General features: G+C 44.9%; 1 protein-coding gene across 9 annotated transcripts in view; it reads left to right on the forward strand.

The window, feature by feature from the left end:
• The window catches only part of TRPM3 (transient receptor potential cation channel, subfamily M, member 3), a 700,716-nt gene that overhangs the window by 673,588 nt on the left and 6,878 nt on the right, over positions 1-20,250 (forward strand). For all 9 annotated transcript variants that reach the window (XM_014541293.1, XM_005868324.2, XM_014541287.1 and 6 more), the window contains 3 exons: positions 13,423-13,573; positions 13,686-13,885; positions 16,856-16,988. In XM_014541293.1, the coding sequence (XP_014396779.1) occupies positions 13,423-13,573; positions 13,686-13,885; positions 16,856-16,988 (484 nt within the window). The remainder of the gene's footprint in view (positions 1-13,422; positions 13,574-13,685; positions 13,886-16,855; positions 16,989-20,250) is intronic.

A 20,250-nucleotide genomic window follows, 5' to 3' on the forward strand; every position in this document is an offset into this window, starting at 1 on the left:
CTGCCGGCCGCCATCTTGGTTGGGTTAATTTGCATATAGTCGCTCTGATTGGGGCTGGTGGGTGGTTTAAGGCATAGCGAAGGTACGGTCAATTTGCATGTTTTTCTTTTATTAGATTAGATTATTATTTCCATTGCTATTATTATTATTATATCAAGCTTAGAGATGAGGAAACTCAGGTTCAGACACTTTATTTGACCCAATAGTATATAGATGGCAAAATGTCACATCTGGGACATAAACTGTACCCATCCAAGGTTAGTGCGTTGTGCCTAGTGACTTCAAAGAATTATTTCGTAAGATGGATCAGTTATGGCTAGATCCCAAAACAATGGATCAGATCCACTTGTTCGGCACCTGAGTTTATTATTTTTAACAGATAAATCTTTTGAGATGAAAGTGTTTATTTTATTTTAACTGATGTATGTCAGTGTTTTCTGGGGTGGGAATTTGTTAATCCCCTGTACAAGGATGTACTGTCACCCAACATAATAATAGTAATGTTGTTTATATTGGGCCTACAGTTGACTCATTCACCACATGACAGCAGGTGATGGGCACTGGAACCTGAGCCCACTCGTAGCCATTTAGGTTGAAGCTGGACATGGACTGATCATGATCTGAATCCTTTACTGTTTGAGGAGCATCGTCAGTTGAAGTGTGAAAGCTCAAGTTTTAATAGTAAACAGAGCTCAGTGGGCAGCTTGGTCTTAAAAAGAGAGAGCTGGGAGAATAGAGCCTGGGATTAAGAGGACAGTAAGGGATCAGGAGCCTGCAGAGGAGAGTGCACCAGCCAATCAGCGAGGGGCGTGAGCTGTGAGTACAAATGGATTTCCTGCATTGTCTGTAGTTTACCAGGGAATTTGTAAATTATGTCCACAGGAACATGTGTTTGCTTATATTTATGTTCCTGAATATTCAGGGTCACATTGATTCTTTCCCTGGATGTCGTATAACCCCTAGGATGTAATCCAATAGGAGTCCGCAGGACCCATGGATCATTTCTGTGGAGCTGACACAGCCTAATATCCCTGCTGTATGTCCACACAGAGGAATGCACAGTGTGGCTCACTGGACTGACCATCCTCAGCACAGAAAGCCCTAACATATGGTTGCTGGTTTTTTCTTCTTCTTGAAAAGGCCTTGGCTCTTCCCTCTTCACGTACTCTAAGGGACAGATGTATGGGTTTCTGAAAAATCACGCAATCCTATTTCAAACAAAACAACGAGCATATTCTTAATGTGTGGCATGGCCATTAAGGTGGTGTGGACCCCGAGGAGAAACCTTCCACGGTGAAGGCGATGAAATGGAATCGAGCTCCCTGCACCTGTGATGGAAGGGACACCTGTTCCTGACCTTGTAGCTCTGGAGGCTGTATTGCTGCCACACGATGAGTTCTGATGAAAACATCACAGTCAAGAATTACAATGGAGATGGACGGAAGCATAAAATTTGGGAGAGTAAATCATTTATGTGATTTTTTTCTCTGAATTTTTTTGTTGTTTTCGTTTGAAGAAGAAAATAGTTTAATCCTGTTTTGCTTAGACAAATAGCAGAATGAATAAGGCGAGCCCTCCTTAAAATTGTAAGTTAAATGCTTTTTATTTCCACCCTCCCAGCCTTTCCCGGGGCCCCTTCTCACTGGCCCCTCCGTGATTGCCGGGGGTTTCCCAGCAATCTTTCAAGATCTTTGGCTCCGATGAAACTACCAGCCTGAGAGCTGGTTCTCTCTACGGTGTTAACTAGAGAAAAATGTTCACCACAAGAAAACCAAACCCACTTAACTAGATTAAATAAAGATCAACTGTAAGCAAATAAGAAGAAGACTCAAAGGCATTCAAAGACAGGACACAAAGCAAGGTGTGAGCTGACTGGAAATGGGGAGCCAGAATGTGAACACCTGACCACTCTTGGCCATTTCTCTCTCTGCTTCTCTCCAGTCTCAGTCAGTCAATCATCTCTCACATTCTCTTGCTCTTCCACTGTCTCTCCCCTTTCTTTCTTCCCTTCCTTTCCCCCTCCCCTCTCAGATGGCTTGCTTTGCTTTTATATGACTTAACATGGTCTGATTCTATGCGATCTTTCAGTTAACCACCTGCCCTCACCTAAAGGCTCACACCTCAGTTCAATTTCTAAAGACAGGGTCTGAATAGTCATTGGTCAGTCAGTGAACTTGCTCCTCCTTGGGTGATGATGGGGCCTGCTCTCTTGTGCAATGATGGGACCTGGCCTGAATTTGGGAATTGGTGAAGAAATTAGGAAAGGGTTTTGTCAACCTGAAAGACCAAAGGCTGCCTGGCTGTGAACAGGACAAGGGAAGTGGAGCATGTATATTTGGTATTTTTTTACATTACCTATTGAGAATGTTATAGGATAAACTACCCCAGATGGCAGTGGTTTAAAGCTGAAAGTATTTGTTGAGCTCAGGAGCCTGTGGGTTGACTAGATGGTTCTTCCGGACTTGGCTGGGCTCAATCACCCTCAGTGACCTGCCAGGGAATCAGCTGGCTGTCAGCTGACCCAGAACAGTCTCAGCTCAGACAACAGAAGTGACTGGGAGCAGAGGCATGTGCATTTCATCCTCCAGCAGGCTAGCTGAATGGAAGAGTGGAAACAAACACTCAAGGGTTTCTCACGGTTCTGCATTGATCACATTTTTTTTTATTGATTTCAGAGGGGGAGGGAGAGGGAGAGAGAGATAGAAACATCAATGATGAGAGAGAATCATTGATTGGCTGCCTCCTGCACGCCCCCCCACCAGGGACCGAGCCTGCAACCTGGGCATGTGATCTTGACCGAAATCTAATCTGGGACCCTTCAGTCTGCAGGCTGGCGCTTTGTCCACTGAGCCAAACAGGCTAGGGCTGCATTGGTCACATTTGCCAATCTCCCATTGGCCAAAGAAACTCACATGGCCAAACTCAGAATCAAGGGGCAAGGTCATAGATCCTACCTATTTAGTGAGAATAACTATCAAATCACATGACAAAGGAGCTTGGATACAGGAAAGGAAGAGGCATTGGAGCTATTACTGCAATCAATCTGCTACATCATGGCAACAAACTCATAACATGTACAACAGGCTAATACAGATGTACATTCTTCCCTGTCAAACTTCTGATACTAATTCCTGATAGCAAATAATAAACTACCAAGGTTGGAATTTTGAAGCCCTCTAAAGTGACAGCAAAAAAAATGACCATTTTGTCTCTAGGTAAAGCTAGATATATTGAATAGCAATCACACAAGACCAAGATAACAGAGGGAAGTGAATTTTCTCCCCAGAACTCACACACAACATACTAGGCTTGTGACATCCTGCTTTCTAATTCACCAGATCAAAAAATGAGGGTTATTCAAATTAATTGTGTTTTCTAAATAGCTCAAAGCTGAACATGTGTGCATATAGCATATAGATCAGAAGCCCTGACATTCTCTTTTTGCCCTGTGGTGACTGAGTTAACCCACTCATTGTTTTGAAACTCTTTAATATTTTTAGTTAAATTGGCTCATTCTTCAAATCTAAATAAATTTATTTTTTAAAATTGATATGATGGTCATAAGTTGAAAAATCAGTATGACTTAATGCAAATAGAAGATAACCATAGAAAAAGCAGAATGAAAACACCATGTTGTTATGAAATTCTGTCCAGGTGCTTGAGCCTTCAGCCTGCCCAGTCTTGACCACAAAGGGAATTTAGCAAATGTGAAGGAATGCTAAAGAAATGTGACCCTGCCCAGCTGGTGTGGCTCGGTGGTTGAGCATCGACCTATGAACCAGGAGGTCACAGTTCCATTCCAAGTCAGGGCATGTGCCTGTGCGGGCTCGATCCCCAGTGTGGGGCCTGCAGGAGGTAGCCAGTCATTGATTCTCTCTCATCATTGGTGTTTCTATCTTTCTCCCTCTCCCTTTCTCTCTGAAATCAATAAAAAATATTTTTAAAAAAAAAAAAGAAGAAAGAAATGTTATCCCCAAAGCGACACAGTCTCTTTGATGGAGTCAGGAAGATTGAAAGAGGCTTGAAAAGTCATCGCTTTTTCACTATCCCGTTCAATGTTATTTAATGTCCTGTTCCTGTGTCCTAAAATCATCTCGGACCTCCCGAGTCGTGTGTGCGCCACACTGTAGGGGAAGAAGAAAGAAGTGTTATCCCCGAAGCGACACAGTCTCTCTGATGGAGTCAGGAAGATTGAAAGAGGCTTGAAAAGTCATCGCTTTTTCACTATCCCGTTCAATGTTATTTAATGTCCTGTTCCTGTGTCCTAAAATCATCTCGGACCTCCCGAGTCGTGTGTGCACCACACTGTAGGGAACATCAACAGTCCAAGTCCTTATATTCACAGATGAAGGAACTGAGGCCTCCTCTTACTCCTTTCTGACACTTGCCTTTGTGCCACGGCACTACTGATTTGCATCTTAACCAGCAGTTGGATTTGGAGCCCGGAAAAGAAATGAACCACAAAAAGAAGTAACAGGCTGAACTGGGTGGTGCTTCGGACTCTACAAAATTGGCGCTTACCTTTTCAATGACCTCTGTCCTTCTGCCCCTCATTACTAGAGGATGCTGGTGCTGGCCTATTGCAATAAATAGAAAGAAAACTTCTGCCTGGATCTACCACTAAGACTCTCAGATCAAGACCCTTCTAGAAAGATGTAGCCATACAAAGGGAGACATCTCTAGTTGTCTCACCAAGAAAAACACTGTATCAGGAAAAAGGCCAAAAAAGCAGAGTTACCGAAATTTAATTCACCCTGGGACTCAGTTATAGAAGCTGTGCTAATGGCATCCTAAATCCTCCATGGTAAACTGTATAGATTTTCAAAAGGAGGTAGAAAAATCCTCTTTGTCCCCTTATCTTCTCAAGATGGATTTTTAGTTGAAAATCCTTTATTTAAAAAAAAATAAGATAAATGTAGTCATACACTAAACTAAGCTCTTTATTCCATAGCCTGTGATTTGGAATAAGCTTTTGAGACATTTCTTCAGACAAGAGAGGGAGGGACAATCTTTGAGAAATATCCTTCTTTATTAAATTTTTTAAATGATGCTGAGTATATCAAACATTGGTGTTTTTTTAAATTCGCATGCTTTGGAGGAACAATGTGGTATGTGCATTAAATAAATAAGTGTTTCTTCTCCCCTCATATTATAGAATATCAAAAGGGCAAATGTCTTAATCTTTGGGACATGGGTGCCTATACCTGATACCTATTATATGAATTGAATTTCTTTCTCCACACTCTGAAGTACAGTGTTCCATACATCTGTTACCTCATCTGAACTATCCAGGCCATTATTTGTGTTGATGGAAATAAGAAAAATTCAGATATCTATTAACCTGTCTATATATATAAAAATCTAAGCAACTGTTACAACCAGTCGACCAAACGACCAGTCAACTGGTCGCTATGACGTGCACTGACCGTCCAGGCCATTATTTGTGTTGATGGAAACAAGAAAAATTCAGATGTCTATTAACCTGTCTATCTATATATATAAAAATCTAAGCAACTGTTACGACCAGTCGACCAAACGACCAGTCGACCGGTCGCTATGACATGCACTGACCACCAGGGGGCAGATATTCAACACAGGAGCTGACCCCAGTGGTCAGTGCGCTTCTGCAGACAACCTCCCATGGTCCCTCCCCCTGGACTGGGCAAGACAGCCCCGATCAGTCCCCAACCCGTGCACAAATTTGTGCACTGGGCCTCTAGTTTGTTTATAATTGAGAGATTCCTCTCAACCCCATGTGGGCTCCTTCAGAAGCACAGGGGAAAGAGACTTCATAGTGGGACAGGCCTGAGTGGACCTCTTATCTCTCTTCTTGCTGTCTTTGAGATACTGACAGAGATGCTAAAGCTTTCTGAGCCTCAGTTCCTCATCTGTAAAATGGGTATAATGATTGTAAAGATTAAAATAAGGTGATATAAGTAAAGCTCATAGCACAGGGCCTTACATTTAAGCATGCAATAGGTGGTCACTGTTATCATGTATTATTACATTGGAAAGGCCACATGAGATAGAGCACAGTATATACAAACTTTGTGATTAGAGAATGGATAGGATTCATTTCTGTATCATCATAATTACATCTCCAGTGCCAATCTCACTAGCACATAGCAAGAACTCAGTATTTTTTTAATAAACGAGGGGATGGTTCTTGCATTATCCCTTATTAGCTGTGTGGTCTTGGGTAAACCATTTCACCCCTTAGTGTGTGTTTTCTCAGCTGTGAAGCAAAGATAATATATTTCTTACAGTGTTACTGGGAAGCTTAAATGCAATGGCCAATGTAAAGTGCCCAGCACTGAAGCTGGCACATGCTATGCTTTTCCCGGATGTTTATTCCCTAATATCTACTGTCTTTCGCATTTGATGATCCCAAATAAATAAGCAGGATGAGAATTTCCTGGAGTAATACCCACTTTAAAAGCTGTCTTTTAAATGAACAGTGGGAGTGTCCAAGGGCCCAGGATGCATGACGGAGAGGTCCCACAATCTGCTCAAGGTCTGAGGAAAGCAGGATGTCTGATTTGACCCAACTTTCTGGTTCCTGGGCAACTATGAAGTGGTCTAGGTTGGGTACTGGCCAGGCCACGTGGGCATGAGGAGGATCCTGAAAACACGCACAGAAATGATCTTTTACCCCAGACCTCATATTCACATTTTTGAAGGAACTGAGGGAAAGGTTCACTCCCTTGTGTCAACTTCCGTTGTTGTGCTTTTGGTAGTTTTGTCTTGAAAAGGATTCCAAGACCAAACTCGGCTCAGCAGGAAAGTGTGTCATGATTGATTAACAGGACTGCACAAGGACAGGATGGGGTGTTATGGCTGGTGTGCCTGGAGATTCACACAGCAGCATTCAGATGGGAGATCTGCTATAGCCTTTGCCAAACACAAGGCATGTTTCTTTAGTCATAAAACTTGGCAATTGCAAAAACAAACAAATAAATATCTGCTCTTACAGGAACCATCTCGTGCTGACAGGTCATGGTGACACTTGAGATCTTAAGAAGGAAAAAAAAAAAACACTGACCCAGTGAAATTGATCAGGTAACACTTGCAGAAATGCCTGACAAAGCAGGTCAAATGTACAATATGTGTTCATTTGGCAAATATTTATTGAGCACCTACTATGTGCCAGGAAGTATTCTAGCTGCTGTTTTGATCATATGCTAGTGAGGGATGCTGTTGACCTTTGTTTTATGATAAAAAGTTTTTATGAAAAAATAGAAGGTCCAATTATTGGAAGGCTGCTCTCCAGAGCATGCAAAGCAAAGGGAGAGCTTTCTTACTATCATTCACACACTAGGATCAAATTTTGACTGCACAAGCTATCATTATTTTGGAGCCCAAGCATCCATTTCATTTCTACCTATTAATGCCTAGTCAGCAGAAATGGCACCTCCAACTTCCTGCCATGCCGTGTGGCAATGTGACCCACACAGATACACCAGGGAGAGGCTGAGTCTCCAAACCTTTGATCCTTCTGATTTGGCCACAACTGCGCAGATGTGGCCTTCCCACTCTGCCCCTGCACCTGCGCGCCTCCACTCCTGTGACCTAATTTATCTGCTTCTAGAAACAGGTTTTCTTCCCTTTGGGAGCAGCTGGTTGTGTCCAGGTGCTTGGCCGAAGTTTCCCAACTGCATTTACCCTACGTACTTGATAATAGGTGGCATCTGTGTTATTAGTTGCTGAGTCAGAGGCCAGTGTAGACCCCTGAGGCTCCGTTATACTTCGGGGAAGGAGAACAACAGTGGCTCCAGCTCCCAAAGCCCTGACACTGATTTAACCTTGGTATCGGGTCAGATGTCCCATTCCCAGTGCCCCTTCCGGTCTTTTCTTGCTCAAGGAGAGCAACAGTGGCTCCAGCTCCCAAAGCCCTGACACTGTGATTTAACCTTGGTATCGGGTCAGAGGTCCCATTCCCAGTGCCCCTTCCGGTCTTTTCTTGCTCCTCCACATGCAGCCGGTCAGGAGTGGGGTGCCCAAAATATGTCTTTTACTGCTGGCCTGTGGACAGCAGGCAGAGGTGAGAGTGATTGTATTAGCCAGGACTCAGAAACCCAAGTAGTATTGACTTAAGGAAGAAAGGAATCTTATGGTTCGTATAACTGAAGGGGGCTAGCTTAAGCCTGGCTGGATCAGGAGTCAGTTTCTCCTTTCTGTGATCCAGTCACTCGCAGGCAGGTCCTCTCCACTTGGTAGCCTTACATCACATTGTAAAAAGAGAGCTCCTGCCTCATACTAACTAGTTCCAGCAAAACTCCCAAAGTTGATGCCCATCAGCTCTGACTGCTCAGGAGAGGGTCACATGTCTGTCTCTGAACCAATCACTGCAATCAGGGGATAAAGTACACTGATTAATCCCCTAGGTATGGAATTGCATTCATTTCACCCAAACTCCATGGACTGAGGCAGTGGGGCAGGGGTGATTCCATAGAGGGAAACCAGGATGCTCTTACCAGAGGAGAAATGTGTGTTGGGCAGCTTGAAGCAGCAAACATCCACTAGAGGCACTCTGCCTCATTACCAAGGAAGGGTTGGGGGGGGGGGGGGGGTTATGTTGGGCAGGTGGAAGCAGCAAACATTCACTAGAGGCACTCTGCCTCATTACCAAGGAAGTGGGGGGGGGTGATTTTGACAGCGTGCCGCTTGGTATGTAGGTGATAGTGTTTATTCATTTACTTCTTGCAAGAGGATTGGGAGAATAACCACTCAGGTGTCATGCTACAAGGTGGGGAGGGCGGAGCCACAGTGGCAGCCACCAGCCCACATGCCCCTAAACTTCCACCCATGTGTCATCTTGGATGCATGTGCCATGGAGCATTTCCCTGGGAACATGAACCCGATACTGGTTGGTGCCTCAGGACAATCCAGACAACGTACCCCCTGTCATGAAATCTGCTGCTTGTCAGGGCTTTAACTTGCCCAGCTCAGCTCATCAGTGGTAGGCATCTGTGAGTTTGAGACAGAGCACTTTCTTACGCAGGTAAATACCCAGAACAAAGACATCATTAGGAGCCATTATAGAATAGTGCTTTGCACTAACTGCTGCATATAATGTTCGCTGCCTCTTTGCTGATATTACCATATGAGGGCTGTTTCTTAATGATTCATTTTTATTATCATTATCGTTGTCACAAGGATCATCTAGTTTATTTATTCTGCACTTGTTGCTGTAGAATCTAGATGATGGTCCTCGGGACTGGTTCTGCCTACCCGACTGCTCGTGTGACCCAGGCTGGAGGGGTGCAGCCATTCTGCAGTGCTTCCTCAGAGCCCCCAGAGCTCACATCACACCATAATGCCCTGCTCTGTTCCCTGTCTGTGCCCCCTACTAACCACGAGGCACTTAAACAACAGGGATTATCTTTTTGATCCCCAATGTCCTCTGTACCCGCAACATCATAACCACTCACTAAGTGCTTGTAGAATAAATGTTATGCATAGTGGTTGCACAACAAAGGGGAATAAGACATAATCCCTAACCTTGAGGAACTTCAAGTCTATTCATTACAAAAGTAACAACACTAAGGATGGCACCAGCTAATGTTAACCCAGTGTTACGTGTGAGATACTGAGCTAAGTGCTTTGCATGCATTATCTCATTTAATGATCTTGACAATCTCCCCCCATGTTCCATATTATTACTACCCCCATTTTACAGATAAGGAAGCTGAAGTTCGTGGAGTAGGCTAATATCATATCATTGGAAAATGGTGGACTCAGGGTTTTAACCCAGGTCTGCCTGATTATAATGCATATTTCTAGCCACTAAAGTAATACACCTCTATAAAGGCAGGATGAATAAAATGTATGGGAGAAGCTGAAATAAATTAATTCCCAAAGTATTGGCAGGGAGTTTCTTCATCAAAGCAAATCTTGTGTAAAGGTATTAGGCTGGTCCAGTTTTTATAGGGAGCCTTTGAGGAATCTCCAAGCAGAGATCTAGAGATATGTCGGTGACCCTACCTGAATGCCCATGGGAATGAGCGTGGGCCATGAAACCAGCAAGCACCTCCTGCTCCCCATGTGAAGGACGTATCTGCACGCTTCTGTAAACATGGGGTCAAAAGAGCAAGATGGCTGTGCTCTGCCCCTCCCAAGTTTAAGTTCTCGCACAATGTAAAGAGAAATCTCAATGTCATTGGGAAATGGAGACTGGGGACCACATCTGTTAAACTGTGCACTTTGTAACTTACCCCAAGCAGCTCTTTCTGCTGCTCTTTATCATTTCCCCACAGAGACCTGAGCAAGAGCCAGAGAAAAGGGCAGCACAGGAGGGAGCCCCTCGGGAGGTCAGCTGGGAGGAGGGGGTGGGTAAGTGGGGCAAGGGACCCTGAGGAGAGAAAAGCAAAGCAAGTGATTGGCCTGTGGCCAAGTGGGTAACAGAGACCCTGCAGATGGGTTGAGCGTGAGAAGCCTTCTTCCCAAGCCGAGGGAGCCAATAACCGCTCAGAGCTGGGTCCGTCCGTCATGAGCAGGCATGTGGAGCTGTGGGAAATGTCTGTCATTGTCAGTAATCTCCTCTTGTCATTCAACAAACAGTGATCATGTGTGGATAACGTGTGGATGTCCTGTGTGTGTGCACTGAGCAGGTAATGGGCAACCATGAAGAGCGATTTCCCCACTGGGAATCTCGTGTGAGACACGAATGAGTAAGTGACATGGTGGGGTATGCAGAGTGTCCCTGGGATTATAAGGAAGATGGAATTACTAAACAAAGATTATGTGTTAAAGAAAAAAGTAATTGTGACACTTGGTAGAGATGGTAAGGAAGACTTTATTCAGGAGGGTGGGACCACTGCCATGGCGCTTTGTAATAGGGGAGAGAGATGGGACTCAACTCTGAACACAGCAAGGAAAACTGGGCATTCATAGCAGGAGCACGGTGGAGGTCAGTAAATGGAAAATTTCTAAGATGAAACATCAGGGAAAAGGAGGATGCTGGCGAACCTGACCTAACAGGATTCTTGCTGATGGTAGGCCAGGGTGATCAGACATATCTGAGGGATGGTGGAGAAGAGAAACCTGATTAGATATCAACTGTGATCAGATATTGAGGATTCAAGCTAAACAGACTTAGCAGGATTTTTGCTAAAATTGAACAATGCAGAGACAAACACAAAAGTCCAAAAGGCCTACTTGGAAAAGAGCTCAGGAGAGCCTGAGTAGAGCAGGGTCAAGCAGAAAATCATTGTCAATACCTATCCCAGGCTCAGGGGCAGAAAGTGAGCTATAGTGGGCTTTAGAGAGCTAAGTGAGCACTGGAAATTGAATAGCATTTACCCAAGCGAAGCACTGGAGTGGGAGCAAGGTGCCAGAGGGGCCTTTTAGAAGCAAAAGAAGCAAAGCTCAGCCCAGCTGCTGTGGCTCAGTGGTTGAGCATTGACCTATGAACCAGAAGGTCATGGTTCGATTCCCGGTCAGGGTACATGCCGGGTTGTAGGCTCGATCCCCAGTGTGGGGCGAGCAGGAGGCAGCCGATTGATGATTCTCTCTCATCATTGATGTTTCTATCTCTCCCTTCTTCTCCAAAATCAATAAAAATATTTTTTTTAAAAAAAAAGAAGAAGCAAATCAGGCCATAAAAGACAGCATGACATTTCTAGGAACTACCAGGAACTTGATCCAATTTGGGCTTAGAAGGAGGAGTGGGAAGTGGCCAGAGATGGCCCTGGGCCAGCCACCCTCAGAGTCTGGCCTTCATCCTGGAGCCAGTGGGGGCCTCCATCACCAGGTTTTCCTTCCAAGGGACAGCTGTCTTGGGTGGTTAATGCCACCACTACCAATGATAAAAAAAGATGCTGGCTCTTTGAAAACATCCGATTTTAAGACCCAATCATCTTGCAGGCAGATCCAAAGGAAGCATTTGGGCCATCTTTCTATGGTTTTAAACGCAGGGTCTTGGTGTCCTGATATTATGAGAACCATCATAGCTGGAGAAGATGCATTTTGGCCTGGAGGGCATGTCAGAAATCACATAACTTTTCTAGCCTAATTTTAGCTCAGTGAATTTACCTTAGCGGCACCTGAGAATTACCTGGAAAGTTTTTAAAGAAATACGGACACCCGGGCCACCCTCAGAGAGGCACTGGCATTTTTTTGAAGCTCCCCTGTGATCCCTGTGCAGCCAGGAGTGGAAACTACAGAAAAGTGCGCAGCTTAGAAACAGTCATTCTTGATAAGAGATCAGACTCCCCCTGCCAGGTACTCTTGTTACGAAGATTCTGGGTCAACTTTGCTAACCTTCTTGGCAGATCTTCAAAAGCTGCCTGTGGCAGCTGCTGAGACCTCTTCATGTCCCACCACCTTTTTGCAGATAGCTGCAAAAGGACCCTGTTCTAAAGCCAAATATGGGAGAGGGACAGCTGGAGCGGGAGGCTGACTCACCCATCTCTGGTCACCTGAGGCCATCATCTCACTCCCTGAAGCCTGCTGTCTGGGCGGCACTAAGGAGTTCTGTCAAGGATTCCTTTTCCCCTGAAGTTACCCGGAAACTCCAAGCAGGCCTCATTAGCACATTACTCACGCTCCCCCAATCCCACACATCACCCTCCTCCTCACCCCCACCTCCAGATCTATTTTTTTTTCCTATTTGCCCTTTTTTTTTTTTTCAGTGCAGTTGGATTTTGTTCCCTGTGCCCTGAAAAGCACGTTTTTGGAATGAAAATGTTACTGGAAGAAAGCGGGGGCTCAGGGCTCAGGGCTCTGGGGTCCTGGCCCATCACCGCTCACGCCCTGCCCATGAAATGCCATTTGTCAGGACCAGCGAGAGACAAGCCCTCTAAATACTTCCCCAGACACTGCTTGGTTTGGTTCCTTCCTCATTGAGACAGCAAATCATTAACTCAGAGCCCGGGGTTGTTTCTTGCAGCAATTAACAGCTGCCCTGGTGTTAATTCCCAATCAATAGCCCCTCCATGCTGCTCCTACAGCTGTCGGCTTCTGGCCTCCACAGCAATTCAGAAAGTAACTTGTTGGGGTCCTGAGACTGCTCCTCCCACTGCTCCCCAGGAAAGCCCTCACCGGGCTTCCTAAGGACAGCAAGGCCCCTCCATGAAAGTCAGGGGTCAAGGGACAGCATGAGCAAGCTGGGGCTTCACCCACCTCTTTCAAGGTGAATGACAACTTGGGAGACAGGAGGAACCAGGTCCCCCCTGGAGTAGCAGCAGCCCCTTGGGACAGTCATGAAGCTTTCATTTTTCCATGTTGGCTTTTTTTTTATTATTCTTTTTTTTTTTTTCTGTTTGTCTTGAGATGGCTGTATTTTTCCTCCATCTACCAAAAAAAAAAAAACAACCCCCCAAAACCAAAAAAAAAAAAAAAAACTTCTCATACAATCAGTCTTTTTTTTTTTAATTCAAATAGCCATCATTTCTCATTTTTTGCCTGTGTTGCTTCCTGCAGCTCCCTGTGGACAGAATGAGACCCGAGAGGACGGCAAAATAATTCAGCTGCCTCCCTGCAAGACTGGAGCCTGGATCGTGCCAGCCATTATGGCCTGCTACCTTTTAGTGGCGAACATCCTGCTGGTCAACCTCCTTATCGCTGTCTTTAAGTACGTGGGCCCTTCATCAGAGCCCTTGGGAGGAAGTGGGGGCACTAGAAGGGTGTGATGCTTCAGAAAGCAGTGGAGTTTCTCACCTAATTCTCTCTGGTCTCTATTTCAGCAATACGTTTTTTGAGGTAAAATCAATATCCAACCAAGTGTGGAAGTTTCAGAGGTATCAGCTCATCATGACTTTCCACGAAAGGCCAGTTCTGCCCCCACCTCTGATCATCTTCAGCCACATGACCATGATATTCCAGCACCTGTGCTGCCGATGGAGGAAGCATGAGGGTGACCCAGATGAAAGGGACTACGGCCTGAGTAAGCTTTGAGTGACAGCCCCCAGCAGCCACCCATTCCATAGCCCTACTGCTTCCCATTGGCAGTCCTGCAGGACTGTGGCCTCTGACAGCTTGGAAGGGAACAGAGGGGCAGGCTTGCCAGAGAAACAGTGCCAGGAAGAAGACAGTAGAGGCTGAAATCAAGCATTTTTAGCCTCACATCTTTCTTTCTTTCTTTTTTTTTTAATCCTCACCTGAGAACATGCTTATTGATTTTAGAGAGAGGGGAAGGGGGGGGGGAGAGAGAGAGAGAGAGAGAGAGAGAGAATGGGAAACATTGATCGTTTGCCTCCCGTACATGCTTTGACTGGGTGGTCAAACCCGAAACCTAGGTATGTACCCTGACTGGGAATCGAACCCGTGACCTTCCAGTGCATGGGATGATGCTCCAACCAACTGAGCCACACTGGCCAGGCAGCCTCACATCTTTCTTAGTGAGATAAAACCAGCCTCCAGCAGGGCTGTTTCAGCGCCTTCCTAGGTTCTAAGATTCTTACTTTCCAGAGGTCCCACCACGAAATATATCAGCCATATTTATATGCTCCCAAGGATGCATTATATGTCATTTGAACCTCTTACATGAGTTGAGTTGCAGGTGACTCCGTTTGATTTTCCATTATCGTTTCTGCACCTACCGTTTTGTAGGCCTTGAACATTTTCCAAGCCTTAGAAACTGTGCTAATGTGACTTTATGAGGACACCAGCCCTGCTTTCCAGTATTCAAAGGGCAAAACAGAAGCCCCTCCACCATCCACCTTTTAGTCCAGTGTTTCTAAAAGGAGGTTCTATTAGCACTGAGGCAGAACAATACTTCAGTGATAGGATTGTCCCACACATTGTAGGGGATTTTGCACATCCCGCTTCCACGCATTAAAAAGCCATAGCTCCTGCAGAATGCTAAGTGTCCCTTGGGTACCACCCACAGTTAAGAACCATTGGGCATCCAGCCCCATCCAAGCAAGCTACAGTGGTTTCTCAAGTACACCACCTACACCAAACCTACTGAACGAGCCTCTAGAATGAAGGCCCAGAAATTCCCTCCAGGTGATCACTGGTGGGTCTAAAGTTTGAAACCAAAACCATTTAACCACCTGCTTCTCTAAGACTAAAACTTTTAACAACTTCCCTGACATAGCAATGCCGACTTCTTTCTAGACATTAAAATTGGAGAGTTGGAAGGGACTAAGAATTCCAAAGTTCACTATTTCCATCTAAAATATAAATTTAGACAAATAGAAAGCTGGTGAGGCGGTGAGGATTCAGATTCACAGTGGATCCCTTTCTATGCCTGTATCGGTTATGAATTAGTTTACCTGTTATTAACAGAAAACCAGACTAACAATAGCACAAATAAATAAGGTTTTTCCCTAGCTGGTTTGGCTCAGTGGATAGAGCATCGGTCTGTGGACTGAAGGGTCCCAAGTTTGATTCAGGTCATTGACCTCCGTTATAGGCTCCAGGGCTGCGTGTGGGAGGCAACCAATCAATGTATCTCTCTCACATCGATGTTTCTCTCTCTCTCTATCTATCTAACGATCTATCTATCTCTGTCTCTCCCTCTTCCTGCCACTTTCTCTAAAAAAAAAAGAAAAAAGAAAGAGGAAAAATAATCCTTGGGTGAGGTTTAAAAATCTTATTTAACAATAATAAAATAAAGCCCTAGCCAGTTTGGCTCAGTGGGTAGAGCACCAGCCTGTGGACTGAAAGGTCCTGGGTTCGATTCCGGTCAAGGGCACATATCTGTGTTGCCGGCTCAATCCCCAGTGGGGGGCATGCAGGAGGCAGCCAATCGATGATTCTCTCTCATCATTGATGTTTCTATCTCTCTCTCCCTCTCCCTTCCTCTCTGAACTCAATAAATATATACATTTTTTTAAAAAAGAAGGTTGAGTAAGAAAGATTAATGATAATAATAATAATAAATAAGGCTTTATTTTGCTCACGAAGCAACTAGGTGGATAACCCAGAGCACAACAGTGGCTCACTGAAGTCACAGGCCCAGAGTCCTATTTTTAGGCTCAGCTATTCGTGAATGCACTGTCTTGTCTTGCGGTAGCAAAATAGCTGCTGCACTTTCCGTCATCATTTATGTTCAAGGCAAAAAGAAAAGGAGAAAGTAAAAAAATGTAGAAAGACGCAGCCACATCACTACAGTTTATCAAGAAAGCAAAATCTCTTCCCCTCCCTGCAGTTTCTTGAGCTAAACTGGGTCTCACCATAGCTGCTACCTTCAAGGGAGGCTGGAAATGTGTGTATTTGGCTTTCCAGCCTCAGTAGTAGGAAGTGGGAAAGGGGAAATGAGGTTGCAAAGGGGCTTTTAGTAAGGCCAGTGAACAGTGTCTGTCTGCCATATTCCTCAGCCCAGAAATTGAGCTTGCTTATTTATTTATTTATTTATTTATTTATTTATTTATTTATTTATTTATTTATTATTGATTTTAGAAAGGAAGGGAGGAGAACATAGAAACATCAATGATGAGAATCATTGATCGGCAGCCTCCTGCATGCCCCCTCCTGAGGATCGAGCAACCTGGGCATGTGCCCTGACCAGGAATTGAACTGTGACCTCCTGGTTCATAGGTCGATGCTCAACCACTGAGCCACACCAGCCAGGCTGGAAATGGAACTTTTGAGAAACCTCCATTCATTGTGTACCTTCCCTTTCCTTGATTTAGCTACATGTTTGGCCTTACAACTGGAATGATTGTAACCAGTCCCTGCAGTAAATCAGCTACGTTCAGATGGACTTCAAAGAACAACGGTGACTCTAATGCACAGGAAAGGGACAGTGACACACTTTGCCTGATGGGGTTTGGATTTAGTCTGAGATTTAGCAGAGAATCTAGGCCCGTTCGCCTAACCTTGGTTCACATTTGGAATGTCATTAGGCCTACAGATCAGGCGCCGTTGCTTTTACTTCTCTGCCTCACATCTCATTTCTCTTCCACAGAACTGTTCATAACTGATGATGAGCTCAAGAAAGTGCATGATTTTGAAGAGCAGTGCATAGAGGAATATTTCAGAGAAAAGGATGATCGCTTCAACTCGTCCAATGATGAGAGGATACGGGTGACTTCGGAAAGGTGTGTTCCCTGGTCACATGTCTCCTGGGAGGTTTTATGCCATGGCATGCTTTATCCATTGCTTTTGTTTGTGCAGCCGCACACAAAAAAAATATCAGAGACCTCTGTGTTTATTTTCATTGTCCAAGAAATTGTGAAGCTTAGGAGAACACGGAATGTTATCTGAAGGGTTCACAGATCAAAATCCCAGACATACAGACCTTAGATTCTCCAGCAGGCAGTGGCGCCAACTTCCTGGACACTAGACATGGCTATGTTCAGAACAGGGCAGGAGTTACTAGCTCAGCGAGAAATTGGAGAGTTCTGACCCAGACACAAACCAGGAGAAACCCAGCCCAACCCAAGGCTCTCCAGCAGGTCTGTGTATGATGTACACCCTGAGCATCTTCTCCAAAGTATAGACAGTCCTAGTGCCTGGCTTACATGCGTGCTCAGTACCTTCTGAATAAACAACAGCACGAGACTTGTGAATTACATAGAATCATGGTTGAGGTTTTCAGGTTTTGTCAGGAATTATTTTAGTTTTTCTTCTTATATAACAAGACAAAAGCAAAGGAATAAAAGCAGTTTTTTCTACCCAGTGGTCATATATTTTTAGATCTCATTGACCAAATGGTTTTGTGGACTAGCAGGGCTCTAAGAAAAATCTCAAAATAAACAGGAAAGAATCATTTTCATTTAATAAGTCTAGCTTTATGCAAAGGAACTCACATTGTCTTACTTTCCTCATTTTGCTGCAGACTAATAAAAACGTCATTCCGGGCTGGCACAGTCATAACCTGGAATTTGGGAACCAGTTCTAAAGAATACCCAGAGTGGTACGGAGCACTTGGTGTAACTTTACATTTTAAACATTTATATTTTAAATATAAAGAGATCAGAAGCAAATTATAAATAGTGGGAAAAGGGATATAGAATATATTGATGATTTTAATCAATATAATTCACACTTCCCCAGAGTTGAGTCAGTCACCTCTAGTTTTCACCAAATGACATTTTGTCTGCTTACCCACTTTATACATTCTCTAGTGGTTCTGCAGAAATTATACAAATGGCATATTTTCTGTCCCTGGCCCTTTATTTCTTCAAAGAATGCAGCCTACACAGGTAGGTGTCTAATGCATATGCCATTGTATCCAGAGGTACTCAACCAACATTAATAAAGTGTAAAGCCTGAATAGATCTTATACACATCTGTCATTGCAAAATAGAACATTCCATGATGATATGATGTGAAGCAATTTTCTGGCACACTCAGAAAGGAGCTGCAAATCCAAAGATCTTCCTCATTCTGAGGCCTTGAAAAAGCTATTTATTAATGGGCACATAACCATATGGTTCCCAGAAAATTGCGCCATGTAGACACACTGCCCATTGCTCAGACTTATTTCCAAAGCCTATGTCCAGGGGGCTTTGAAATGCTTTTTGAATTCAGGAAGCCATAGACTGAGAGGAAAGAAAGGCAGGGGAGGAAGTGTTGAGACACAAAGAAGCCTTTGCCTCTCTGGGGAACTAGCCTGAGAGGTGCAGGCAGCAGGGCATGTGACACATTGGGACTAAATCACCAATTCCTTTTGGAAAGGAACTAGCACCTCTCTACTTGATCCTCTCACCCCATGCCTGCAAACACTTCAGGAGACTCCTCCCCCAAGACCCTGTTCCTCTCTGGGTGGAAAAGGAGTCCCAGCCTCCAGGAGGGTGACTAGGGTGAGCAATTCCCAGAAATCCAGGGCGGAGTGCAGGCTTATTTTTGTGTGTGCCCTAGCATTAACTGACCTTCTGGAGTAACGGGGGCCAGAAAGACCCGGATGACCTCACCACCAAGCCCAGGTGCCAGAGAAGTGAACCCAAACCAAGGCCTTCTTTTGCTCCTGATGCCACTGTCTGTGTTTAGGGTTTTGTTTTTGATGGTGGTGGCAGTGGTATTGGTGTGTTTTACGTTTGTAAATGTGCCAAAAATAACATCTTTAAACACTAGAATTGCACTGGACACATCAGAACTACCATGAGGTGCACAAGGGAACAGAGATAACTAAGGGAAGAGTGGCTCCATTTACCCCTCTCAAGCATCTTCTAGGACATGGTGACTTTTCTTCTTGGCAATAACAATGAAAGCAAACTGGGACATACATTACTCCTAGTGTCATCTTTTCATCTAAAAGTATCTTTCCTGAGCCAATAGGCTTTGTATCCTTTTTTCACTTCACCTAGATCCAAAAAAGTGATAGACACATAACTATTCATAGTATAGTCAAGTTATAACTTTTCAAGACAAAGAGAGGCAGGAATAACTTAGGATGTATGGAATTCATTAAAAAAAATAGTATAAGCCAAAAAAAGATGAGCTTCTGCCTTCTTTGGGTCATGATTGTTAGTGATTAGGAGCTGACTCTGGTCAAACCACGGATAGGTTTAAGGCAGGAGTTATATGTTATCCATAGTCTTTCGTTCTTTTGTTACTTAGTCACTTCTATTATCTGTCCCCTGTGGCTTCCCATCTTATCTTATAAAAGAGAAACCTGCAAATTGACCATACCTCCGCTATACTCACAAGCCACGCCCGCAAGCCCATCAGAGTGACTATATGCAAATTAACCCAACAAAGATGGCGGCTGGCAGCCACAGAGCTGGAGCAAGCAGGAGGCTTGGTTTCCCCAGTGATGGAGGAAGCCAAGCTTCCCGCCTGCCCTGACCGGCTGTAGCCTCCACTCAAGGCAACAAAGTTACAATTATAGAAGATAAATAAATCCCAAATACCTGCTTCCAGCCAGCCTCCACTGGGAGCTTGGGTGGCAGGGGGCTGTGGCCAGCCTGCAAACAGCCATCAGCCCCTCACCCAGGATGGCCAGGCAAACCAGCGGTGACCCCCACCCTGAAGGGGCTGTGCCAGCCTGCAAACAGCCATCAGCCCCTCACCCAGGCTGGCCACAGCCTCATGGGGTGAGGGTCCATGCTGGGGGGCTTGGCCAGCCTGCAAACAGCCATTAGCCACTCACCCATGCTGGCCAGGCACCCCAGCAGGACCCCTCTCCCTGAAGGGGATGTGGCCAGCCTGAAAATGGCCCTCAGCCCCTCACGTAGGCTGGCCAGGCACTCTAGCGGGACCCCCACCCTCATCCGGGACACCCTTCAGGGCAAACCAGCCGGCCCCCACCCATGCACCAGGCCTCTATCCTATATAATAAAAGGGTAATATGCAAATTGATCCTAACAGCAGAACGACTGGGAATGACTGGTCACTATGACACACACTGACCACCAG

Source organism: Myotis brandtii, unplaced genomic scaffold (genome assembly GCF_000412655.1).
Source record: "Myotis brandtii unplaced genomic scaffold, ASM41265v1 scaffold266, whole genome shotgun sequence".
Classification (NCBI taxonomy): Eukaryota; Metazoa; Chordata; class Mammalia; order Chiroptera; family Vespertilionidae; genus Myotis; species Myotis brandtii.